A 27,419-nucleotide genomic window follows, 5' to 3' on the forward strand; every position below is an offset into this window, starting at 1 on the left:
CCACCTCAGAATGGCCCTCTTGGTGGTATTAGGGACCGTTTAGGGCCAAAACCCTAAACTTGCAAAATACACAGCAGGCTGTAATTCCCTGTTTTGGGCTCCGTTTCGCGTGCCGGTCGCATCTGTAGCAAGACCTCGAGCTCCTGCACCTGTAGGGCTACTCGCCCTTTGAATCGGACGAGATTTCTCACGTGAAACCTCTCCAAATTCACCTGTACCTACGGGGGATCAGCCACTAGCTAACCCAGTACCTGTCTTGCCTAGGCAATCGCGCATGAACCCACACAACTCTACATCAATCAAATGAAAAGCCCTCTTGTGGGGCATCACATAAATGCACGTAAGGGAGAGAGAGAGCAGTGTGTAGCGTGCAGGGCATCACTCCTAGCACCACACTGTACATAGAGGGAAAAGAAGCACTCTATAGCTCTTAACCTGTGACAAAAACCAAAAAGAGCCTCCTCCCAGCTTAAATTTCAGCGCCCATTTTTTTGCATGAGGCAAGTCCATGAAAAATTGCCACTTGGCGCATTTTTCCGTTTCGGGTTTGCCGCCTAAAAATCTCCCGACTGGTTGCTCAGTTGACTTCGCGGCAGAGTTGTAAAATGTTCCCCTAGTCATATCGAAGGTAATGACGTGAACACATTTTACGGCCCAAAATAGCAGTTCCCTAAATTTTAGGAAATGATTCCGTTGGGCTCCCAGTGGTCATCTGACCATCTATCCTCATTGGGACTGCATCCAAAAGTGTAATATGGCCCAAATGTCCGATAGATGGTCAGATGACCACTGGGAGCCCAACGGAATCCTTTCCTAAAATTTAGGGAACTGCTATTTTGGGGCGTGAAATGTGTTCGCGTCATTACCTCCGGTATGACCATCTATCCACTGGGAGCCAAAAGTGTAATATGGCCCAAATGTTGGGTTGGGGCATAGGTAGGTTGTAACCCAAAGGCTTCAAGGTAAAGCTGCAATACATTTGGTGACTCTGACAGTTCATGCTCTTCCATCCACTTTGCATCCATAGGCGGATAGTTCTTGAACTTCACCAAATAGCGTCTTGCAACTTGTCCTTTAACTTTTTTGTCCTTATGTGCCAAAACTTGCTTAGGTACCAGGATCTCATCAAGTTCTTCAACTTTTGGCTGATCCTCATCTGGCATATCTTCTGGCACATCACCCACGAAGGGTCTTAGAAGACTCACGTGAAACGCATTATGAATCTTCCATGCATCAGGCAATTTCAGCCTGTAAGCCACATCGCTGATCTTGTCAAGCACTTGAAAAGGCCCATAGTTTAACGCATGCTGAGCTTAGGAAATAGCCGTTCCTTGCCCTTCATCTTCTTTAACCTTGCCTTTTCGAACCTTAACAGAACCCAATCACCAAGTGATAACAGCAATTCACGAAGGTGGCGATCAGCAACCTTTTTCTGTTTTGCGTGAGTCTTCTCCAAGGCAACTTTAATTTTCTTGTACATTTCATCCGTGTTCTCAACATATCGATCTGCCTCAAAGATCTTGTCCTTTGCATGCAAAATGGGAGGAACCTTCTTGCCGCCTTCAACAATCTCAAAAGGTGCTTTGCCAGTAGACAAATGCATCGTATTATTGTATACATATTCAAGCATAGGAAAATACTGTTGCCACTTGCCTTTATTATCTGACACATAGCATTTCAAAAGATCTAAGACAATAGAATTAGCCTCTTCTGACTGTCCATCAGTTTGAGGATGAAACGAAGACGAGAACTTGAGCGTAGTGCCCATGTTCTCAAACAATCCTCTCCAGAACAAACTGGTCATGCAAGGATCACGATCACTGATAATTGATTGTGGCATACCATGGTACTTAAACACATTGTACATGAACAAGCGTGCCATCTGATCAGATTTTATCTTTTTCCTGACACGAATAAAATGGGCCTGCTTGCTGAACCTGCAGATAATGGTCCATATACCATCATTCCGTGTTGGCGTTCTTGGAAGATCAAAGATAAAGTCCATAGCAATGCTTTCCCATGGCTTATCCGGAATCGGCAGTGGTTGTAACAACCCTGGTGCCTGTTGCCTGTCAAACTTGACCTTTTGGCAAATTAAGCATGCTCGTACAAAGGCATCCACATCTCTCCTCAAGGTAGGCCAATAGAAGAATGTCTCTACCGCTTTAACTGTCGCATCAATACCACGATGTCCTGCATACGGTGGGACATGACTCTCTTCCATGACCTTATGTCGCAGTGGCCTTGTGACATAAAGTCTGCCATGCATCATCATAAAACCATCTCTGAGGAGGTAGTGCTCATGATGTTGCCCCTCTTGTAACTGTTCAAAGATCCTTGCAAAATCTTCGTCAGCAGTATACTGCTCCTTCATGTCATCTAGCTCATGACGATAAGGAATTGACACAGCTGAAATTTGTGGCTTTCTTGATAACGCATCAGCCACAACATTCTTCTCGCCTTCCACGTGCATAATCTGAAAGTGGAACATGGAAAGAATGTTTGCCCATTGCATATGCTTTTCGGATAACTTTGACTGTGTCAAGAAGTATCGCAAGGTCTGATGATCTGTTTGGACAACAAAATCAGCACCTAAGAGGTAGTGCTTCCAGCTAGAAAGCGCATGAATCACGGCCAACAGTTCTTTCTCATAGAATTGCATAGTTCTCTCTGGCCCTTGCAAAATTCGGCTTTCATATGCTACTACCCGTCCATCTTGCATTAGCACTGCTCCGATGCTACTGCCACACGCGTCACACTCGACCACAAATGACTTCTTGAGATCTGGCAAAACAATTACTGGATCTGAAGTCAACTTTTCCTTTAAGAGACTAAAAGCTGAAATCTCTTTTTGGGTCCATCTGAAAGTGACCTCTTTCTTTTGCAAAGCGTGAAGAGGCGATGCTATCTCTGCAAAATTTTTGATAAACCTTCTATAGTAGGAACATAATCCCAAGAAGCTTCTGACATTGTGCACAGTCTTCAAGTCTGGCCATGTCTTAATAGCTTCGACCTTTGCGGGATCCATTCTGACACCATCCTTTAAGACTATGTGGCCAAGAAAGTGGATCTCTTCGAGGAAGAATTCACTTTTTTTAGGATTGACGAGTAACCTGTGACTGTGCAGCTCTTCAAACACAATGGTCAAGTGACGCCTATGCTCCTCTTCATTCTTCAAATAGACTATCATGTCATCAAAGAACGTCCCAACAAACTGTTGATGCGAGCGGAAAATCTGGTCCATCATTCTGTTGAACGTGGCAAGAGTATTAGTTAGCCCAAACGACATCACTACAAACTCATAAAGACCAAATGTCGTTCTAAACGCAGTCTTGTGCACATTCTCTGGCCTTATACGAATCTGATGGTACCCACTCTTAAGGTCTATCCTGCTGAAAATTGCAGCACCCTCTAAACGATCGAGAATATCATTAATTCTAGGAATAGGAAACCTATTCTTGATGGTATTCTTATTCAACGCACGGTAATCAATACACATGCGCCATGAGCCATCCTTTTTTTGCACTAGGAGCACTGGGGAGCAAAAGGGTGAAGTACTAGGCTGAATCAGCCCCTTCTCTAATAACTCCTCAACCTGGCCCATAATCTCTTTCTGCTGCGCCGCGCTAACCCTGTAGGGAGGTCTATTTAGTGGGCTACACCCTGGCACCAAATCAATCCGATGGTCCTCAGGTCTCTCTGGCGGCAATTGCGACGGTAATGAATCAAAAAAACAAGTCACTAAACTTTTGCAAAAATGCTGACCTTTCTTTATCTAACACAGATAAATTTGACTGATCACTATCTGAGACATGATGTGCAAAAATCAAGTACACAGAAAGATGATTCTTTATTACAGAAGTGATAGCAGAAGCATATACAATAGGGACTGACTCTCCTTTAAGCTTTACATCCAAGATGTGGGTTTTGCCCCTATGCTGTACAATGATCTTTTTGTTGTAGGCATCCAAGACTCCATGCACTCAGAACATCCACGGGATCCCCAACAAGGCGTCACATCCTTCTAGCGGCATGATGTAGAACTCTTCTGTGTCCACATATGACTCGATATGCAGACGCAGCTTTCCAATGATGGGAGTAACACACTCTAAGTGGCCAAGACATGCCAACCCTTCCTCTGCTGTGTACCCCATCTCTTCAGCTCTGATGCCCAGCTTCATAGCTAACTCTGGTGAGATGAAGTTGGCTTTGGCACCTTGATCAAAGAAGATGAGTGCCGTCTGATCCCTAACTTTACCCCATGCCCTGCATAACTCACTGGCATCTGTACTGGGCTTGCACCCACCATGTCTGGCACTAAACCTGCCGTGGGTTTTGGCTTCTTGCCTTTCTGGTCTTCTTTATCATCAGAGTCAGCTGGTCTTTTCCTCTGTGGATAATTGGTAGCAAAGTGACCAGGCTGCTCGCATATAAAGCATTTGTTTTCAGCCATTAGGACCTTCTTTTCCTCGAGCGACTTGCGCACAAAAGGCTTCCTTTTCTGTTTCTTTGCCTGCGCTCCAGAATCCCGGTTGAATCCTTGTCTTTGGTGGCCTTTTCCGACCCCTGTGACGCATCAGGAGCCGTTTTCACTAAGGGCTTCTTCGCTGAATTTTTCTTTTGCTGCCCTCCTTTCTCGTTGCTCAGAAACCCACTGTCCTCTCCTTTCAACAAGGCAAGACCAGTGTCCGCAACTTCCATAAGCTGAGTGAGGGTAGCCACTCTGTTCTTGGTACAGTAATCACGAAGCCCTTTAGGCAGCCCACAACAGTACTTCTCTATCTGCTCTGTCAATGGCACAAATTTGTAGGAGGTCACTAAGAGTAACGCTTTACAAAACCTCCTATTGTACTCCAGCAAGCTCTTGCATGGAGCTGAAGTAAGCTGGTGCCAATCTATCATGACGTCGTCTTCAAATTCATTTGACAGCCAAGCAGATGAAAACATTTGCTTGAAGTAAACCCAAGTGGCGGGTGCCTGCCCTTGCATTAACAATGTCATCCACCATGTAAGCGCATTGTCCTTTAAGAAAGTGGCAGCTTTCCTGACTTTCGAGGCCTCTGTACAATTCCCTCTTGCATAAGCTGTATCAAACTGCTGGAGGAAAGTGAAAGCCTTTGTCTTATCCTCGAAACCACTGAAGGTACTGAACTTTACAGCTACACCACCTTCTTTGTAAGCTTTCAACTTCTCTAGTGCCCCCAAGTTATCATAAGGAATGGTCTGCAACATGGGCACTGTAGTAGGCATGATCGGCACATCTTGGCCATTCACATTTTGCGTCAGAGGTGCGATATCTGGCTGCTGTCCAGGAAAAACGAGCCATGCCAAAATGACCCTGTGGCACCCCAAACTGGCCGTGGTTGCTCTGAAAACCCAATTGCATGCCGATACTACCATACATGGGGTTTGGCATGATGCTGTCACAAACGGGAGCGCATAACAATATAAAATATACTCGGATAAATAGAATTTATCACTGAAAATTGAAGCCAAAGGATATAGAGAGAAATAAATAGAGAGAGAGAGAGAGTGAGAAGATCGACACAGTACTGGGGACCAAAAGATGGTCTAGTCCCCCCCCTTAAAGAGAATCCTTTATTAGGGAGAATCTTTTTACAAGCACAAGAACCAGAGAAAACCCCTCCGTTCTAAATCTCTGACTCGATGGTCGTTCCTTCCCTTACCGGGAACTAATCACTTCCCCTTTCCGGGAACTTAGGAGAGAACTCCTTCTCATCTTATCACTTCCCTTACCGGGAACTCATTACTTTCCCTCGCGGGAGCTCGTTACCTTCCCTTGCGGGAAACTCATATCTTTCCCTTACAGGAACTTTTGTCTTTCCCTTACGAGAACTCGTGTCTTTCCCCTTTGGGAACTTAGGAGACAAGCATTCCTGCAGCACTAAAACACAAGATTCTTATCATAATCAAAGCTGAAAATCATCACCTTTCAAACTCATTCATCCGTTCACTTCCCTTGCTGGGAACTATGTCATCAGATCACTTCCCTTGCCGGGAACTCAATGATTCACTTCCCTTACCAGGAACTCACGAGATAACTCCATATCACCAATTCACTTCCCTTACCGGGAGTTTATCACTTCCCTTTGCTGGGAACTCGGTGATTCACTTCCCTTACCGGGAACTCGAGCATCAGTCCTGCATCATTAAAACACAAGGACTTCATCGCAGACAATGCTAAAATTCATTACCTGTCACCTCTCGGAGGTGGAGAAGGTTTTTCTGTCGCGATAGATCTCTTCTGGGACACTTTCTTCGCGGTAAAAGCTTGCTGAATTTTCAGGACAGCAGGGTACAAATGTGAGAATTCCTTCCGGCAGCAGAGTGCCGGCATCAAGAGTGCTCTACGTGAGAGAGGGCAGCGTGGGATTCTTCTTCTAACTCCATAAACCTTGGGTTCTGCACTAGCTGCGAAAAGACATTCACCGCGGCAACTAACCGAGTCCTGAACGCATCATCCTCAAGTTGCCCAATCATAAAGCCCTGTACTACTGGAGGGACATTCACACTGACAGGAGGTACAGACTGACGTGGCTGTGAACTCTTGCCAGTCTCGAAGACCATAGGAGTCTCCTGCCTGTCCTTCAATAATGCCCTTCCCTTTGTCGGCCATAGTGTAATCCCGCATTCCTATACTCTGTGTCTTTACCCAAAACAACCGAGGCTCACTCTTTGAGGAAAAAGTGATTGATGTCCCGGCAACAGAACCATGAAACCAGCCCGTGGGGCGGTAGGCTTTGGCTTTCACCCAAAATTCTTTACTTTAGACACACACACAGAGCACTTTGCAAAAAGAACCTGCGATGGGAATTAACACTTGAATACACACACGGCTCGGAAGCTAGAATGCCCCAAGCAGACGCCGACAACCTGTAGGCCCCAAAATTGGCACCCCTTTCGGTATTTCTTTATTCTTTAACAGAGGGAATAAAACCTTTGATCTCCTACGAGCTGGCCGCATAATCCAGGCTGAGAAACACCTGTTCTGGCCCGATTTCGGTAGCATAACTGTACTAGGACGCTTCACAGTCAGTATCCCCACACAATAGATGACTTTCCCGACGCATACGGACACTTTGCAAAACCTGGCGAGAATCTGCAGCATGCTGAATTCTCGGTTTTCTACCCCGAAAATGCGCCAGATCACCTCTACAACGGTCCTCTCGCGTCCCCAAACCTCCTGGGGGTATAAGGGACCGTTTAGGGCCAAAACCCTAAACCTGCAAAAATACACAGCAGGCTGTAATTCCCTGTTTTGGGCTCTGTTTCGCGTGCCGGTCGCATCTGTAGCAAGACCTCAAGCTCCCGCAACTGTAGGGCTACTTGCCCTTTGAATCGAACGAGATTTCTCACGTGAAACCTCTCCAAACTCACCTGTACCTGCGGGGGATTAGCCACTAGCTAACCCAGTACCTGTGCAAGAGGCTCTTGCCTTGGCAATCGCGCATGAACCCACAAAACTGTACATCAGTCAAATGAAAAGCCCTCTTGTGGGGCATCACATAACTGCACGTAAGGGAGAGAGAGAGAGAGCAGTGTGTAACGTGTAGGGCATCACTCCTGGCACCACACTGTACATAGAGGGAAAGGAAGCACTCCATAGCTCTTAACCTATGACAAGAACCAAAAAAAGCCTCCTCCCAGCTTCAATTTCAGCGCCCATTTTTCTGCATGAGGCAAGTCCATGAAAAATTGCCACTTGGTGCATTTACAAGCATTTTCCCGTTTCGGGTTTGCCGCCTAAAAATCTCCCAAACGGTTGCTCAATTGACTTCACGGCAGAGTTGTATAATGTTCCCCTAGTCATACCGGAGGTAATGACGCGAACACATTTCACGGCCCAAAATAGCAGTTCCCTAAATTTTAGGAAATGATTCCGTTGGGCTCCCAGTGATCATCTGACCATCTATCCTCATTGGGATTGCATCCAAAAGTGTAATGTGGCCCAATTGTCGGATACTTTCTGTTGGTAGTCCCACCTTGACTTTATGTCTTTATTGAGTTCACTTCCTAGTATCCACCAACTTGCTAAGTGCGACGGGGGGACCTATATGATCTTGCTCTGAGCCTAGACATCCTCTTACTATACGAATTCCAGTGCCGACCACTTCCCGTCTGCGGGTGAAACTACCGTTCACATTGGTTATACAATGTCCGACCGTTTGCTACTTCAAGAAGAGGCTCTCAAAAATAAAAACAAACCCATTGGAAAGAAACCAACAACTAAAGTTAACAGCTGCCACGTCCCCGTGACAGGATCCCTTCCAAATCTTTGTAAGACGAGGCAAATACGTCCTTGAAAGAGTGCATAAAAGAAACTACTTGGTCGAGTACTGCTGGATGATCCCATAGCCAAGCCACTAAAACTTAAAAGAATGGGCTAAGGGTTGTCAGGGTCACCGACGTTGACTTCCTTGACAGGTTCAAGAGGGGGCACTGGCGAGGTTGTCTCAGGAGAGAAAGACGTCGCTGCTTCTTGGAGCTTTGAGACATCATGAGCGGGTGTCTAATTAATATTGAAATCAACATATTCTTAATGTAACCATCCTTGTGGAAACTCGTCAAAGGGTAGTTCATCAGAGATAAAAGAGAGCTTTGCCGTAGGCAGGGAGTCAGACACAAAAGAGAGGAAACTCTTGTAAAGGAGATTTTTTGCCTCTTCTATGGTCCTTGATAGGCCCACCAAGCCCATAGGTCCCCACAGTTGGAGCATCTTAGTCTTTGAAGGAGTACGAGCGGAAGTGCGACGCGAGAGAGAGTGCGAGAAGAAGAGCACGACGATATGGTGAACTCGCTCTACTGTAATGTGTAGAGCATAGTGAGTTCCTATTAGGTTTTTACAAAAGAATATGTGTACATACCTGGCGGCCCGCCCACTCACCTGGGCGACCACATTGGGCTTTATACCCCAACAACCTCCCACTTAAAGTCCAATGTGGTACTTTAAGTGTGAGAGAAGCTACTATACAAGCTAATATACAAGAGATGTAGAGAAGTGATGTACTACCCTACACCTAATTGCTTGCGAAAATGCGCAAAGCTCTCTGAGGGAAGTCCTTTTGTAAGTAGATCAGCAGGATTTTTTGTGGTGTGAACTTTGACAAGCTGAAGTTGCTTATCCTCGAGCATTTCCCTGATGAAATGATACTTCACATCCACATGCTTTGTCTTTGAGTGATAAACTGGATTGCGAGCCAATTGTATAGCACTTTGACTATCACAATATAACACAGGCATCTCTTCTTTGATTCCCAAATCTGTTACTAGTCGATTAAGCCAAATTGATTCTTTGCATGCCTCTAATGCTGCAACATATTCAGCCTCTGTAGTAGACTGAGTAACACAATCTTGTAATCTAGAACGCCATGATACTGCTCCACCAGCCAATGTAAAGACATACCCTGACGTAGACCTTCGGTTGTCTAAGTCACCTGCATAATCTGAGTCTGTAAAACCCTTTACACTTAGCTCCTGACTCCCATAGCATATACGGATACTCTTTGTAGCTTTCAGGTATCTCAATATTCCTTTCACTGCCTCCCAATGTTTCTTGCCTGGGTTTGACATGTATCGACTTACTACTCCCACTGCAAATGCAATGTCTGGGCGAGTAGCAATCATTGCATACATCAAACTACCCACTGCAGACGCATATGGAATCTTATCCATTTCAGCCTGTTCTTCCTCAGACACAAGACAATCTTGTTTGCTAAGTTTCACATATGGTGGCAATGGAACACTCAATGCCTTTCCCTTCTCCATATTGAAACGTTGCAAAACCTTGTCAATATACTCTGTTTGAGATAACCAAATCAACTTCTTTGATCTGTCTCTCTCAATGCGCATACCAAGTATATGACTTGCCTCACCCATGTCTTTCATGTCAAACGATTTTGCCATCTTTGACTTCAAAGCTGAAATTTCTTCCAAGTGCTTGCCAGCAATCAACATGTCATCCACATACAAAATAAGGATCAGCCAACTACCATCCTTAGCCTTCTTTGTATATAGACAGTGAATGAACTCACTACGTTTGTAGCCTTGAGAAAGCATAAACTTGTGGAATTTATGGTACCATGCCCTCGGTGATTGTTTTAAGCCATAAAGACTCTTTAACAACTGGCATACCCAATCTTCCTTGCCTTTCTCAACAAACCCTTCTGGCTGTTGCATGTAAATTTCCACATCTAAATCACCATGCAAGAACGCTGTCTTGACATCCATTTGGTGCAACACCAAATCTAATATGGCAACCAATGCAAGAAAGCATCTCAATGTAGTCATCTTGACCACCGGAGAGAAGACTTCATCAAAGTCAATGCCTTGTTCTTGCTTAAAGCCCTTGGCAACAAGCCTTGCTTTGTACTTTGGCTGACTATCATGAGCGGTGATCTTATACTTGTAAACCCATTTACAAGGTAGAGCCTTTTTGCCCCGTGGTAATTTAACTAGCTTCCATGTCTGGTTTTTATGCAGAGCTGTCATCTCTGACTGCATGGCCAATTGCCAATTCCCGGAGTCCTTCATTTGCATTGCTTCCTTGTAACATGAAGGCTCATTGCAATCAGTCAACATGACATAGTTCATAGATGGAGCAAACCTATCAGGAGGTCGCGTGACACGTCCAGATCTATGCACAGTAGGTGGCTCAAGCTCAGCCACAACCTGTGGTTCCACTCTATCCTGTCCTTGCTTCTCTTGAGCTCTGACATTTTGTCTTGCACGTGCAGGTCCATCTTCTTGGAAGACAACTCTTCTAATCTCCTCAACCCTCTCTGGTTTAGAATGATATTTGGATTCATTAAAGTGAACATCATTGCTGCGGACAACCTTTCTGGATTCGGGATCCCAAAGTCTGTACCCCATCTCACTAGAATTACCATAGCCTAGAAAGATGCACTTTCTACTCTTTGGCTCAAGTTTGTTCCTAAATTCCTTTGGAACGTGAGTATATGCCTCACAGCCAAAGACTCTGAGATGCTTGTATGAGGGCATTTTGCCTGACCATACCATCTCTGGCATTGAATCCTTCTGCAAAACCTTGCTAGGAGATCTATTTACAAGATGAACAGCTGTTGATACAGCCTCAGCCCAAAACCCATTTGGCAGCTGTGCATTAGACAACATACTTCTGACCTTCTCTTGTATGGTCCTATTCATCCTCTCAGCAACACCATTTTGAGGAGGATTGTAAGGAGCAGTAAGTTCACGTTTTATACCTTTTGACTCACAAAAGTCCTGAAAGGCCTTTGAAACATACTCTCAACCATTGTCAGTGCGTAAGCATTTAAGCTTCTTGCCACTCTGATTCTCCACAAGTGTCACAAACGTTTTGAAAACACTAAACGCTTCATCCTTGTGCTTGAGAAACTAAACCCATACTTTCCTCGAGTAATCATCTATAAATGTCATAAAGTAAGAAGCTCCCCCTAGAGATAGGTTAGGCATAGGTCCACACAAATCACTATGAACAAGTGCCAACTGTGTATCTCTTCTATTGCTTCTATGTTTATGTGGCTGCTGTGTTTGCTTACCATAAAGACAATGTTCACAGGATTCAAAATCATTAAATGAAAAGCCAGGCAAATAACCAGAACGAGACAAGATTTCCATTCCCTTCTTGGACATATGTCCTAACCGGCTATGCCACAAAGAAACGTTCGGCTGCTCGGTTACATTGATTACATTTTTAGAGACATTTGATACATAAATCATGTAAAGTCCTCCAGACTTTAATCCATGTGCTACTGTCATAGAACCCTTGGATATCTTCCACATGTTCTGTCCAAAAGTGGTGACGTAGCCAGCATCATCAAGTAAACCTGTGCTGATCAAGCTCTTTGTAATTGCGGGAACATGTCTCACATTCTTCAGCGTGAAAGAAGAGCCATTCTGAAACTTCAATTGAACATCTCCAACACCTAAGATCTCACATGTCTGCCCATTGCCTAGCCGAACATGATCTTTAGTGATCACATAAGAGGTAAACCACTCCTTGTTTGGAGACACATGAAGTGATGCCCCTGAGTCTATAATCCAGTCACTCAGTGCATTTCCATCAGATGCTGTAAGAAGAGCTGAGTCCATTGTATTCTTCAAGAAGTAGATGTCTCCTGACACTAAACTGTCATCCTCTGCAACAGTGTTTGTCACATTTATTTCTTGAATCTTCAATGAGGACTTGTTCTTCTCACCATGGTCTTCAGCTTTCTCTTTGCCTTTTTCTGCTTTCCATTCTCTGCAGTCTCTTTTCATGTGACCCTTCTTACCACAATGGTAGCATTCTATGTCACTCTTGCCTTTAGCACTGCGGGACTTGCTACGAGACTGATTCCTCTTTCCACCTTTGTACTTTTCTTTGGTCCTTCCCCTAACAACTAAGGCTGTTCCTTTGCCTTTGTCCATTGTCTTTCTATTGCTTTCTTCAGTAAGCAGACTTCCTTCTACACCTGCTATGTTCAAACCATCTGGAGGTGCAGAATTACTCAAAGCTGTGCGAAAAGTGTCCCAACTTTCCGGCAATGTGATCAACAGGAACATAGCTCTAACAGGTTCATCAAACTTGACACCTTGAGCTGACAACTGACTATAGATTGTGTTGAATTCATTCAGATGATTGGACATAGGTGTCCCTTCTTTCATCTTCAAGTCAACAAACTTCTTAAGCCAGTATACCTGTGAAGCTGCACTCTGCTTCTCATAAAGATCACTCAGCTTTAACCATGCTTGATAAGCCGACATCTCGTCTGCTACATTGAAGTAAACGCTTTCTGCCAAAGTCATCATAATGGTAGAAAGTGTCAATTCATCCATTTCGCTCCATTCATCTTCGTCCATATCTTCTGGTTTTATCCCCTTGAGCTTTATAGGTTTTATCTGCTTCTTTTGTACCAACACGTGCCAAATCTGCTTCTTCCACAATGGGAAATTGGTTCCATCCAGCTTCTTGATATTGTAAAGAGCAGTGTCCTGTGATCCAGCCATAGCTACGCTTCACAGTAGTTTACTTTCCTGGGAAAAATTCCGCAGAGTTTCCCCTGTAAACTGACCTCTGAACCAATATCAACCTGTCAAATGAACCAAGAAAGCTTCACATTCTGCAGAAATTTTGGCTGAGTCTCCTTTGTAAAATGGCTATGGTGTACTAAAAACAGACCAAAAAACAGCTCAAAAAACACTGTCTCTCTGACACTGTAAGCTGCGGGTAAACCTGTCCTGCACCTGTACTGTCTCTCACTGTCCTGTAAGCATAGACTGTGACAATGCCTCAACGGCAGTAAAGCAAAGATGCAATCCCAACTGTCTAACTCACAGTCAATACATCCTAGCTGCCTATCTAAGGGTGCTCGAGGGATCGCTCCAAGACCTGTATCACCGAAAGGATCTCAACATTCGAGAATCCCCCAGCTCAATAAAACCTCACTCGACCCTCAACAAAGGCTGCAGTAAATCTGACAGTACATAGACTTCCCACAAAGTCATACATCCACAAATTTCCCACTGTATGCTGTAACCGCTGCGGCGGTTGTTTGCTGCGTGACTCACAGCCAGCAAACCCTCAACAAACATACATCATCTCTGACAATACATCCCATGTGGAAGTACCTGCAATGTCAAGATGAAATCTGGAATATCAAGCAGCAAACACAAGCTACCTGATGAACTAGTGGATGTCGCCTACAGTCTGTGTGTAGATGCGCCCGTGTCGTATGTGACACGCCTCCAAGAACTGTGAGCCGTCCTTCGATGTGTAGACAGCCACAAATAAACACTCTGGGAGTGTCGATATCCTCAGCACCTGCAGTCGTAGGCTGAAAACCCCAAATTTGCAGAGTCGGATCTGCACCCGCCGAGACCACGTAGTCGAAAATGGCCTACGCAGACCTTTGTCGAAGCCGAACGGTGGCCGAGATGACCTCAGAATGAAATTCTGAGAACACCAAGCCCTTCGGGCTTACCCACAGGATTTGGGGCCGTGTCTTCGCCTGTCGAATTTCACTCCAATCTGAGCTGGTGACTCTAGCCTCCTGCAGTGCTGCCCCGAGCCTCGATCTGAGCTCTGATACCAGTTGAAGGAGTACGAGCGAAAGTGCGACGTGAGAGAGAGTGCGAGAAGAAGAGCACGACGATATGGTGAACTCGCTCTACTGTAATGTGTAGAGCATAGCGAGTTCTTATTAGGTTTTTACAAAAGAATATGTGTAAATACCTGGCGGCCCGCCCACTTACCTGGGCGACCACATTGGGCTTTATACCCCAACAGTCTTCAGCTGCCATGACCTCGACACTTGCTTCTGGGCTAGGCAGCACATATCACAATCTGCTGACGTGGCAGCCCTGTCCCTTGAAGTGGACAGTAGTACGGATATTTGGCCGGAATTGAATCGCGCTGGTATGACGTGGCAGGTTGTACAACAAAGCAGTACGGATTTTCGCAAACTGCGCTGATTGCTTTTGGGGGCAGATTTTAGACCAGATGCTTTTGGGATTGATTGCTTTTGAGTTTATTTGCTTTTGGGGCATCCCTTCTAAGAATAAATAGACCCTTGGGGCCTCACTTTGCAGAGCATCTGGACGCAGAGTCTGAGAGAGTAAAGGTCCCACGGGTGTTGTACTTTGCTCAAGCACTAATATAAACATAAATACCGAAAGGGGCGCCAAATTTTGGGGCCAATACCTCTGGGCACGAAACTACGCCGGGCCGTGTCGACTCAAATTTTTAAAGCGTGATAAAGTTGAAGTATTTTAAGGGGTTCTCTCGCATGTCATGCCAGATTCTCGACTTGGGGTGCCCAAGTCTGTTACAAAGGTCTACTCTGTTGTTACGCACAAAAGCATCTGCAACGTGGTTAAAATTCAAGAAAATTATTTTCAAGTCAACTTGGATATCATATGAATATGAAAGAGATGTCATCATGGCTTGTCATCACTTGAGAATGTCTAAGAAAGATACATTGGATGACTACTACCAGAGATTTTGGGATACTTATTTGCAAGAGTTACCAAATTGAGCTGTTTTGATGTGGTTTGCCAAAAGAGATTAGAGACTATTGTCTGAACCAGAAGTCTGACTCCATTCAGAGACTCATGGGACATGATAAGCAACGATTTGGAACGCATGCCATCTCATTGACTTATCCTATGGACAACATAGTATCCACCTCAACAGGGCAAGAGTCTGCCAGTGAAAAGAATGAATCAGGGGAACCGGATGACAGCTCATCACAAGATTCTTGGAAAAAAAAAATTCAGATGGTAGCACATCCGAAGGTTTGACAAAGTAAGGGAACCAGATGCAAATTCATCAAAGGTTTTTGGAGAAAAGGGATCAGATGATAGTGTGTCTCAAGGTTCCGATGATTGAAATTGACGTGCCAATGGACTGGGGAAGCTAGCGAAGCTACCCACAGGTCCCAAGGCACAAGGGAAGAAAGGAAAAGAGAATCAGCTAGTAGATCAGAAAATTCCCCGGACCCAGGATAATTTTTTTTTTTGAAGTGGATCAGCATACAAGAGATTTGAATACTACTTTTGCCAAGGTTCGCGAGGCTCTTGAGAAGTCTCAAGCATGGGATAAGAAGGCAGCTGATAGACATTGATGCGACTTGCAGTTGAAGGAAGATGATTGGATGCTCTTACGGCTCGAGAAGGCACGCCTGAGGAAACGAAGGGGAAAGGAGCGGGTTTTTTTTTCCGAAGGTAAGAATGCAGTACTATGGCCCTTTCCAGATTCAAGAGAAGATAAATGATGTATCCTTCAGACTGAAGTTGCCTGATACTTGGAAGATTCACAATGCTTTTCATGTGAGTCTCTTGAAACCTTTCAAGGGTGAGGTGCCAGTCGACAGGGAGCTTGAGGTGCAAGCTGAAGTAGAAGCAAGCGATGCAATTCTCGTTACGGAACAGATACTAGCTCACAAGGAAAGGAAAGAGAAAGGTAAAGTGAACGTCGGTTCTTAGTCAAGAACTACCCGGCATTGAATGCGAAGTAGATGGAGGAGGAGGACCTAGCAAATACTCCTCAGATATTGGAACTTTACCTTGAGGCTTTCGGTCTAGCTTTGAATATGGTGCAGAAGGGACTGCACAAGAGGGGAGTCACTCCGCTCCACTAATTTTCCTTTGGATTTTGGGGATACTGATGGGCTGACAGTATTCTCTTGGATGACTTTATGAAAGAAGTACTTCGACATGGAAATTCCAGAAAATGAATTTGATTTATCTGTGCTCACTCATGTGATTGTGTTGAGTGCACGTTTGAAAGACGAAATGATTGCAGCATTTTGGTCTTGAGATTCTATGGACATGATTGCAATAAGAATTAGTTAATCCGACATCAGTGAGGTCCGGTGTGGATTTAGATGCAATTGCTAAACACGTTGCCAGGAATCATGGTCCTAGATCTTGATGGATTCTATGTGATTTGATATGAATGTGCTTTGATGTTCAGTGACGGTTGTCTTTGTGCAAGTGCTTAGAGTCAATGTCTGCTGAAATGGTTACTGAACATCAAAGCACATTCATATAGTTAATGAGACAATGAGATAATGTTCAATGACGGTTGTCTTTGTGCAAGTGCTTAGAGTCAATGTCACTGACTTCTTTCTGAGTTTTTGGGGGTGCTAACAAGCTGATAGGACTTTGCCGAGTGACTTTATGATATGTTCTTTCTGAGATTTTGGGGGTGCTAACAAGCTGACAGGACTTTGCCGAGTGACTTTATGATATGTACATAAATAGTTGCCATAAGTTTTGGGCTTGTGGTTGGGAATTCATTAAGAACTAAATGAAACATGTACACTTTCACTTGTTGTGTTTGTCTGAGTACGTGTTGAAGATGAAATGAATGCATCATTTTCCCTTGTTGCTGTGACCCAATGACACCTATTCGCCTTGAAGGGGGGATGGATCCAGTGGTGCATTATAGTTCTTTGTCACTGGAATCCAACCATTCAAGCACGTCTTCCTCTCACCCATCAGGTGGGGTAGGCTGCTGAAATGGTTACTGAACATTATCTCACTGAACAACAAAGACAAAGTGCTTAAACTCATTGTCTGCTTAGAGTCAATGTCAGTGACGCACAATAATGGAGCAAACGCCTGTCCTCAATTCTTTCTTGTTCTATTCTTGCTAATGACTGAGAAAGTGTACCACTCTCTATCTGCTAAGAGGATTTCTCCTCTTCTGTGAGACCCTTTAGAAGCTCTCATAAACGAGAGTCTATCTTCCAAAAAACCCTCTCAAAAGCTCTCATAGCAGAGAGTCTGTCTTCCACTAGCTGGTTCCCTTCATACTTAACCATTCATGCAATGAACACAAGAGAGAAAACAAGCAAAATGCACACACATACACTTGCTCTACTTTTCTGCAGATAACCTGAAATTCTTACCCATGCACGTTCTAACACCGAAACGGAGGCCTTTTTCGCAATAAAATTGCACCAAACTTTGTGTATGCGTAGGATAAATAGAGAAAACTGAAATTTTATGAGTGCTCTGCTGAAAACCGCCCTAATTGAGATGATTGAGGGCCGAAAATAGAGAAATTGCAGTAACTACGCTCTAGGAAGGGAGTCTGCTGCATCTTCTCGCGACAAGACTTCTCAAGAAGGTGGCTATGGCTGTGAGAGCCCTTGTTCTAGACAATGGGAGCTCGGAGCTACCACATATGTCACAAGGAGCTTCTTTCAAGCTCTAATGGAGAGCTCCACCACGTAGAGCACCGCTTGGCGAGGGCCATACAGAGTGCATAAAATTTTACCACAAGGCGCGGTGCAATTAACCACCCTAGATGGTGTTCCTCTACCGCTTGTAAATGGATCCAGAGTAAAGTGCTATTATCACACAACTTGAGGAATCCGCAAGCTATTATTATTTCTAGAGGAAACATTAAAACTGCAGTATCCACCAAAGCCTCCCAATTCAATCTGTTCTACTGTTAGCTACTCCATGAGTCCCACTTCCTCTATCGTCACAGTTTTACCATTTTTGAGTCCTAGTATTTTCCATGATCTTGTTGATAGTGTGAATTTAAGTTTTGAACCTATCTTATCTCGCTTGCTCTGTCATTCATGTACGTTGATTTTTTGCACTCTTCTTAGTGGTTTATCTTCTTTTTTTCACGTCCAATCCTTCTCAATCCTTGGAATTCTCCCTCTAACTTTGGCAGACTGCCCAAAAACTTACTCTTTCATGTAAAAGAAGAGATGTCCCATGAGATTAGCAGGGCCGCAAAAAACAAAAATGAGGCGAAGTTCTCCCTAAATTTTCACTTGCAGCCACCTAGTCCGTCTCTTCTACGTCCTCTCACGCGATCAGCTGCGGAAACTGGGGTTAACAATGTTAGTTGATGCTGACCTGCCGGTTGATGTACCTATAGATATGGTCCATGAGCTTTTAAACGTTTTCCAAAGGTACGATGCCCCACTCTTACTCCGACACAAATTGGTCATGCGCTAGGGATGACAAGCTTTCAATCTTTAAAGCCGGCTACACGTACATACTCTCAGCTTTCTAAAAACGCTACAATACAGGCATGCCAGGATTTGTTTCAGTTTGATCACCCTGACTACCAAAGGAACAAGGCGCTTTTGGCAGTTTTCGAAAATTGCTTTCTAGTTAGGGATGCCAAAGAGCCAAAAAGGAGATGTGATGTCCCCAGTGCTTTTCTACACTGTGATGGCCTCTCCTTCTTGATACACACTTTGCCCTATGGGTTTCATTAGACATTACACATCACTGCAATCGAGGGAAAGTACAGTCCACTTAGTCAAGCTTCCAATGCTTCGCCGCCCCCATGTTGGCCTGGGTCATCAACATCCATGCAAGCCCTGTAGAAGTGGATAAGGACATCCAACGGTCGACTTCAAAAACAAAAAAGAAAGTCTCTTGGAAGTGCTGCAGATCAACAACAGAAGAAGAAAAAAAAGAAGAAGAAAAGGGCCAAAGTGGTGAAAGACACGGCAAAGTCCCTCCTACCCTTGCCACCCTCACCATTCTCAAAGAGCCAGATGAGAGTGACACATTCCACGACGCTCTCATTCTACTTCCTAAGTCTACAATGCTGGTGGTCAGTTCTGCCCTTCCTTGCTCCCCCCCCCCCCCCCCCGGTATTGTGTCTGTGGGAGACTCTGCCCTTCTGGTTACCTTTGTGGCCTGTCCCTCACACGCACCTCTACCTGCCACTCCCATCTTCTCTCTTGCCACAACCACTACTTCCCACAGACCACCTGCAGTTGGCTCGTCACCTCTATCTACCTCATGCTTACCTACTGAGCATGTTCTGAGCTCCCATGCAGTGCACTCACAGCCCTGCACCACCTAGCACTATTGCTGGATCCTCGGCGCCAATTGTAGCAAACTTAGCTTCGTTGTTTAGGCTATTTGAAGAGATCTTGCATGATTCAAGGAACACCATTGCTACCATTAGCTTGGAGTAGAGAGGTAAGCTACTACTCACCAACGCCACTCAACCACCTATGCGGCCGTGGAGGGATGCTGCGCGTCATTGAGGGCGCAATAGCGTATCGCAATGCTACGATCTTTGCTTTGCGTCAATTGGGCAAAACTAGACACATGGCATCCTGTGAGCAAATCTGCAAGCCACTCCAGATGAGGGGGTGCCCAAAATCGATAGAGAAGGCTGATCTTCTTCATTGTGAAGCCTACAGTGTGTGTATGAGTAGTCTGTGCAAGTTTAGAGCTTTAATGGAAAGCTTGCCTTCTCCTCTGTTCCTATGTAGCACGAGGATTCTGCTCTCATGCACCTCTCCCCTTTTGAATACACAAACGTGATGCCCAACTCAAGGGCTACTCATTTGTATGTATAGTTTTGTGGATTTATGTGCGATTGCCAAGGCAAGGCCTCTTGTATGGGTAACTGCTAATCCCCCGCAGGCACACGTTGATTCAAAGAGATTTCTCGCGAGAAATCTTGTCCAAATCAAAGGGCAAGTAGCCCTACAAGTGCGAGAACTCAAGGGTTTGCTAAGGATGCGACCGGCATGCAAAACGGAGCCCGAAATAGGGAATGACAGCCTGTGTTTTTCTGCACGTTTAGGGTTTTGACTCTTTTTGATCCCTAGTAGTTCCAAGAGCTTCAGGGAAGCAAGGAATTACAGCTCGTTGTGTTTTTCTGTAGTTTAGGCTTGACCCTTTCTGATTCCTAGTAATCCAAGAGCTTCGTGCAAGCTAGGGAACTGCAAAACAAGTGATCTCGTGCATTTTAGGGGCGAAAAACAGAGATTTCAACGTGCTGTATTTTCTCGCCAGGTTTGTCAAAGTGCTCTAATGCGCGCAGGAAGTCACCTAGGGTATGGGGATTTTGTCTATGAGGCCTCCTATTGCAGTTATGCTGCCGAAATTGGGCTAGAGTAGGCCATTTTCAGCCCAATAAAAGTGGGACAGCTCGTAGGAATTTATAGGGTTTCTCCAAAGTTTTATTGAATAAGGAAATACCGAAAGGGGCGCCAAGCTTTGGGTCACTGTCTACTTGGGAGCACTCTAACTGCCAAGATGTGATTTGTTTTTGAAGTGTTGAATTCCCATTACAGGTTTGTTTGTAAAGTTCCTAGGTGTCGTAAAGTGCAGTTAAAGTTAATCAAAGTAAAGATCGGGTGAAAGCCAAAATCTACCGCCCTTTAGTGAGTCTACGGGCATCGACGATTGTAACGGGAGGGCACCACGTGCCAACGAAAAAGAACAAACTTGATAGACTTTAGACGCTTCAAAACAATTGAATTGAAAGAGATGCACGACACACGGGACGGGAAGTGGCAGAGTTCCACCCCAAGAGAGAACTAGCCCCAAACCCTTGGCCCCCTTTTGGTATTTCTTTATATTGCTTGAACCCAATACAATGTTGGTACTCCGTGCTCTGCACGTTCATATGGAAGCATGCCAAAGAATGAGCCCATGGCACAGATTTAAAGGCCTTGGGCCTATCCAAAAGCAGGACATGAAAAGCATCAAGTTTTCAAAGCAGATGGTCCCCAAAACCTTGTGCAAAAGGGATGTCCGTACTATCTGCCACATCATCAGCAGTTAGCACTATTCACAAAAATCTGTACAGTCTGTCGCGTCATCAATGCAAATCGCAAATGTTTGTACAACTGCCACATCATCAAGTTTTTACGCAAGAATTGTGTGTGTGTGTGTGTGTGTGTGTGTATCCTGGCTTGATTTTTAATGCCCTTAAGCCCTTGGGCCCCATCGGACGGGGGCTCAAGAGCAGAACATTAGCGATTACCATACACAGGCCGCTATGGGATATGGGCCGCCTGGTACAGGGAGGTAGGTACAAACTCCTATGGGCTATAGGTAGCCGGGTCCTTCTACATAGTTTATGGGACGTGCTAGATCTCAACAAGGTGACTATTATTCCAAGGGGTTGAAGCAGCCCGCCCGCCTAAAACACATGTAGCCGACACAAAGAGTCCCTTGTGAGGGATTTTTTGGTGCACATCAACATGGTTGTCATTTGGCGGCCTCAGTACGATTACGGACAGGTACTTCCATCTGCCACTCAGCAAATGGCCGCTACTTTAACAGAGCGCCAGTTTGTAGAGAGCAGGGTGCAGCTACCTTTAGTCCATCAAGCTCCTACGATTGATCTTTATGGCTCTACCTCTAGAGGCAAACTCTTCGGGTGCTGCAGTGGCGACGACACTCTCTTTGGGTTGCCATAATCGAGAGAGCGTAGCTAAGCTCATTGTGTTGTAGATATGCAGTTTGTAACGGGAACGGGCACCACGTGCCAACGAAAAAGAACAGATCGAACAACTTTAAGCACTTCAAATAACACGGAACTAAGAGAGATGCACGACACACGAGACGGGGAGTGGTGGAGTTCGACGCACTAGCCCCAAACCCTGGTGCCCCTTTCGGCATTTCTAAATATTGCTTCAACTCAGTACAAGCTTGTACTCTGTCCTGACTCCTCTACACTCCCACGCGGAGATGAGCTAGAGACTAAGCCCAGAGCACATATTTAAAGGCCCTGGGCCTATCCAAAAGCAGTACATGAAAAGCATCATGTTCTAAAAGCATCAAGCCTCCCAAAAGCAGCCAACGCTAATCATGGAAATCGGTACAACTACCACATCAACATGCAGCAACGTAAAACGCAGAAATCCGTACAGGCTATGTGTGGGGTCCTGCTTTATTTTAACGTCTTGTGTCACTTGGACCCCATCGGACGGGGTCCCATAAGTTGGTGGGAACTTCTTTAAAAATTAGGCCACACGGCAAGTCTTTATAAGTTGATAAAACTTCTTTTGCTCCTTATTCTCTTAGGGTTTAGGCCCCTCGGCCAGGATCTGCAGGTTGGCTCCGTTCTTGAGTGGTTGGATACGTCAATAGTTTGTGACACACTTCTTTTTCACCTGTCTTAGTACATGCAGTTTCCTTTCACAGTTTCCTGTGTTTTCTCTCACCGAGACGGTGAGTGGTCTTGTAGCGGGCAACTTGTAGCAAGGCTACAGTGTCACTTGCACAGGACAAGTAGTTACAGTTACAGTTGGTCTTGGGTTCACACTGAATGGACCCTTGCTTGGGCAGTGACACGGGTGGCAGTCTAGTGGACACCTTGGCCAATTCACCACCACCACAGTTTGGAGATAGATGTAGCTTGACGCTCAGGGATATTTTGCTAGTCGTTGGTTACTCTTTACGATTGTATATATGTGTAGTTGGCTCTACTCGTGGGATACATCATCCCTTCTATGAGTCTAGAGTCTTATGTCTTGTGTCCAGCACCGCACATCTGCACTCTCCCTACATACTGAAGCCTCGAGACCCCCATTGTACCTGGGAGTCCTGGGCTTGGAGCTGAGTGTGCTGCCAGCCAGAGTCTCTGTGGTGGAGATAGATGTAGCTTGACTGTCAGGGATATTTTGCTAGTCGTTGGTTACTCTTTATGATTGTATATATGTCTAGTTGGTTCTAGTCGTGGGATACATCATACGTTCTGTGAGTCTAGAATCTTATGTCTTGTGTCCAGCACTGCACATCTGCACTCTCCCTACATATTGAAGCCTCGAGATCCCCATTGTACTTGTGAGTCCTGGGCTTGGAGCTGAGTGTGCTGCCAGCCAGAGTCTGTACTGGTTCCATGAGTTAGTCGAGTTCCATTGAGTTTTGAGTCTGTTGTTGTGTCTTTGAGTTGCTTGTTCCATTGCTCTATAGTGTTTTCTTTTGTTGGAGTGAGGTTTCACGCATAAGTTACTTTTTCAATTGACAATAAGAACAGAAGGAGAATGAGAATAATAATACGCCAATTTCAAAATATTGGCACAAATGTGTGAAATAAATTTGTCAAGTCAAAGTGTGTGCAACATGTAAAAGGGCATATATTGCTCCTTTAAGTCCATTTGAAACACAAAATCATGTCAAGCCATATGGGTCCTGTTTCCCACCATCCCAGTTCAACGAGAACATTAAAAAGGTAAAAAAAACTTACACTAGCATTAATACTCACACAAATTTCTAGATGTATTGGCTTCTTTTTCCAATCCTTCGATACGAATGACAGCAGCATTGCATCGCCCTAATGTTGCATCCTCATCAGATGCAACGTCATGCACGGACCGATAAGCAGAAGTTAATTTCTCCTGGATACCTCCAATTGGCACCTTCTGTTGGCACCAACACCCAAAAGAAAGAATGAGCTGAACTTCTGTTGGCCAACCTGAAAGAACAAGAGTGAATTCTGGTTGTACAAGCTCCTTACAATCTTGATTGTATGATTTGACTTCACACGATGCTCAGCTAAGTCTGCTGGTGGATCGTTTCCAAGTAGTTCCTCTCTCAGTGTTCTTGTCCGTGATCCGAAAACTTTCCTATCATCCCAAATGTCTACCTGGAAAACAAGGACCCTTATCCACGATTTCAATCGATGATTTAAGTTGTTCTGCACACAAAGCTTTCAAGCCACTTTTTGAACCATGAAATAGTCAGGACTGAGGGAGAAGCACCCTCTAAATGATTTTGCGAAGTTTAAAAACACGAAGCTGCCTTACTTACCAGACGAAATACAACATTGTGCAAACGGTCATCCCCCTTTTCCAGCACCTCCTTCAAGGCACCAGGAAGAATCTTCCAAAACTCGGTGACAAACTCCCCACCTCTACGCCTACTGTTCTGGAGAATATCATTAGCAAGATATAAGAATGGTACTTTTTGCTCTTTAGAAAGCTCGCGAAATTGCTTGTCCCAGGTTTCCACCACTAACCGCGCCTTTTTGCGGTGAAAAATGCACCAATGAGAAAGAGCTGAGAAATGATAAGGTACAACACCAATGTAAATTTTTTCAGAGTTGAAGATATTGCTATCGACATGTTTCCAACAGTCAATGCTTCAAACAAGAATAAACTTGTTATTGAATTTTAAAACCCGTATCGCCAAATAACTTGTCTCAAACACTTACGTCTTCTTTTTGGGCAAAAAGAGGTATAATTTTGATGATTCTAGCAGCTAAGAATGTGTGCTCTGGCAGCATTCATACATAAATAGGAAGGATAGCATAATTGCTTGATGCCTGAGCCTGCATACATCAACTTCCTTGTGAATTGAATATTGAAGCGGGTAGTCGAGCTGCTGTCCCTCTTCATGCCATCCTGTCTCTGCATCTTGTCATTGAGTCCCATTCTACAGTCTAAACGGTTAAACTTCGTAGGTGGTTCAAAAAAGGTCCCACCACATCTCTCTCGATAAGCTCAACACTAAGCCTCCAAAAGTCTACTTTTTATATAATATTGTCTGGCCAATCTTTTGACATCTCTACAGTTTAAACACTTCAAATCCATGATGAGGCAGGGTAAGTCTTGCCTCATCTCTATCTATTGCCCATGTTAACACTCATAGCACTAAGCTTCTAGATTTATATCAATAGCATGCATACCTATCACTTCCTCGAGCCTCTTCTGCACCCTACGGTTGCCAAGTGATCTAAATTTTATACAAATTCAACTTGTAAGGAATCGTTTCAAACCTTGAAATTTAACCGCTTCTCGTAAATCTCGAAATAGAGCACATCCTCACTACTGTTAAATAAAATTTCAACTAGGGTCTACCGTGGTTATTTGAGCAAATACTAGTTGTCTCACTGATCATAGCAGGCCTCCGTCTGCCAAATATCTTACATAGTGCCTTGAAATCTCAAGAAGACTTGACTGAGGCCTACCATGGTTGCTGTGACTCGATGTATATTGTCCCAGTGATTAAGCATGCCTCCATCCACAAAAATATCTTTATTGATGCCTTGAAATCTAGAAAAAACTTGACTGAGGCCTACCATGTTTACTTTGTTCTAGTCCCAGTGATCACAACATACCTCCATCCACAAAAAATTAAAACATATCTTAGGTGTCTTGACATTTCAAAAAGAGAAAAATGGCACTAAACACTAGAACAAACAGCTATAAGGAAAAAATTTCGATACAAGGATACTCTCAATACTCTGTTGTGAATTGTTGAGTTTTCTCAGCTTTTCAGCTAATATCTGACTATTAAATGCGCTGTTCATCGTCAGTAAGGAGAAACTATGCAGAAGGAGAAAACTTCAACATAACACCTGCCAAGAATAATCCATATTAGGAAGTACAATTGAAGAAAAGTGTTTCAAATTTAGCAATACAAACAGCCCTTTTGACGTGAGAATTGAAGTATCGAATCAGATACTGTAAAAGTTTTTTTTATTATAAAGTACGCATTATTAATGTATGTACATATATGATTGCTTGTTTGTATATGTTTCTGCCAGTATGAATGTATCCTGTGTGCATGTATGTTGGTATGTATGATAGAGTTATCTCATGTACAAATGTGTGCAGCATGTTGAAGAATGACGTATTGATGGCTGTAAATGTAAAATGTACGAGTATGTATGTGCATACATAACTGTTGTGGGCATGCGAAACTAGAAAAGCTTGACACGAGCCGAAACTTTGACAAGTGAAAAGTCTCCTCGAAGCCATTATTACATCGTGGACAAGTGAAAAATCTCCTCGAAGCCATTATTACATCGTGGAAAGCATGGTCATTTTTCTCGAGATTGCAGATTTAGAGGCAAAGGCAAAGGCAAGCCCGATGATGGCAGCGGTGAGGACATTGATTCCACTAAGGACTCCACCAAGTTTGCTGGCCTGATGAAGACCACAAAAGAAAAAGCTCCAGCCTTCTACTCCAGTTATGGGTGCTGCAACATGCTTCAGCCATAGAATACATGGTCTTCCCGAGAGACTAGTGAAGGATCACGATGCCGAGTTTACATCCAAATTTTTGGCTTCACTCATTAAAGCCATCCAGACTCAACTACTCTTCAGCGCAACATACCACCCTAAAATAGATGGACAGACAGATAGAAAGAGTGACTCAACTCTCAACTATCTGCAAATGCATAAATCATTGATCAAATGATCAAAGACAAAGAAGAAGCTCCAGCCTTCTACTCCAGTTATGGGTGCTGCAACATGCTGCAGCCATAAAGATCTTTAGACTTCATGGTCTTCCCGAGAGACTAGTGAAGGATCACGATGCCGAGTTTACATCCAAATTTTTGGCTTCACTCATTAAAGCCATCCAGACTCAACTACTCTTCAGCACAACATAACACCCTAAAATAGATGGACAGACAGACAGAAAGAGTGACTCAACTCTCAACTATCTGCAAATGCATAAATCATTGATCAAATGATCAAAGACAAAGAAGAAGCTCCAGCCTTCTACTCCAGTTATGGGTGCTGCAACATGCTGCAGCCATAAAGATCTTTAGACTTCATGGTCTTCCCGAGAGACTAGTGAAGGATCACGATGCCGAGTTTACATCCAAATTTTTGGCTTCACTCATTAAAGCCATCCAGACTCAACTACTCTTCAGTGCAACGTACCACCCAAAAATAGATGGACAGACAGTCAACTATCTGCAAATGCATAAATCATTGATCAAATGATCAAAGACAAAGAAGAAGCTCCAGCCTTCTACTCCAGTTATGGGTGCTGCAACATGCTGCAGCCATAAAGATCTTTAGACTTCATGGTCTTCCCGAGAGACTAGTGAAGGATCACGATGCCAAGTTTACATCCAAATTTTTGGCTTCACTCATTAAAGCCATCCAGACTCAACTACTCTTCAGCGCAACATACCACCCTAAAATAGATGGACAGACAGTCAACTATCTGCAAATGCATAAATCATTGATCAAATGATCAAAGACAAAGAAGAAGCTCCAGCCTTCTACTCCAGTTATGGGTGCTGCAACATGCTGCAGCCATAAAGATCTTTAGACTTCATGGTCTTCCCGAGAGACTAGTGAAGGATCACGATGCCGAGTTTACATCCAAATTTTTGGCTTCACTCATTAAAGCCATCCAGACTCAACTACTCTTCAGCGCAACAT

The 27,419-nt window shown here is 44.3% G+C and overlaps 1 protein-coding gene across 2 annotated transcripts in view; it reads right to left on the minus strand.

The window, feature by feature from the left end:
• Positions 1–27,419, minus strand: part of LOC147431471 (uncharacterized) — an 86,002-nt gene that overhangs the window by 24,530 nt on the left and 34,053 nt on the right. For both annotated transcript variants that reach the window (XM_086494070.1, XM_086494071.1), the window contains exons 2-5: positions 25,471–25,594; positions 24,046–24,293; positions 23,753–23,881; positions 23,501–23,657 (exon numbers count right to left, since the gene is read on the minus strand). In XM_086494070.1, coding sequence (XP_086350196.1) covers positions 23,501–23,657; positions 23,753–23,881; positions 24,046–24,293; positions 25,471–25,546 — 610 coding nt within the window. In that variant the 5' untranslated portion in view covers positions 25,547–25,594. The remainder of the gene's footprint in view (positions 1–23,500; positions 23,658–23,752; positions 23,882–24,045; positions 24,294–25,470; positions 25,595–27,419) is intronic.

Source organism: Adiantum capillus-veneris, chromosome 21 (genome assembly GCF_014529385.1).
Source record: "Adiantum capillus-veneris isolate H3 chromosome 21, ASM1452938v2, whole genome shotgun sequence".
Taxonomy (NCBI): Eukaryota; Viridiplantae; Streptophyta; class Polypodiopsida; order Polypodiales; family Pteridaceae; genus Adiantum; species Adiantum capillus-veneris.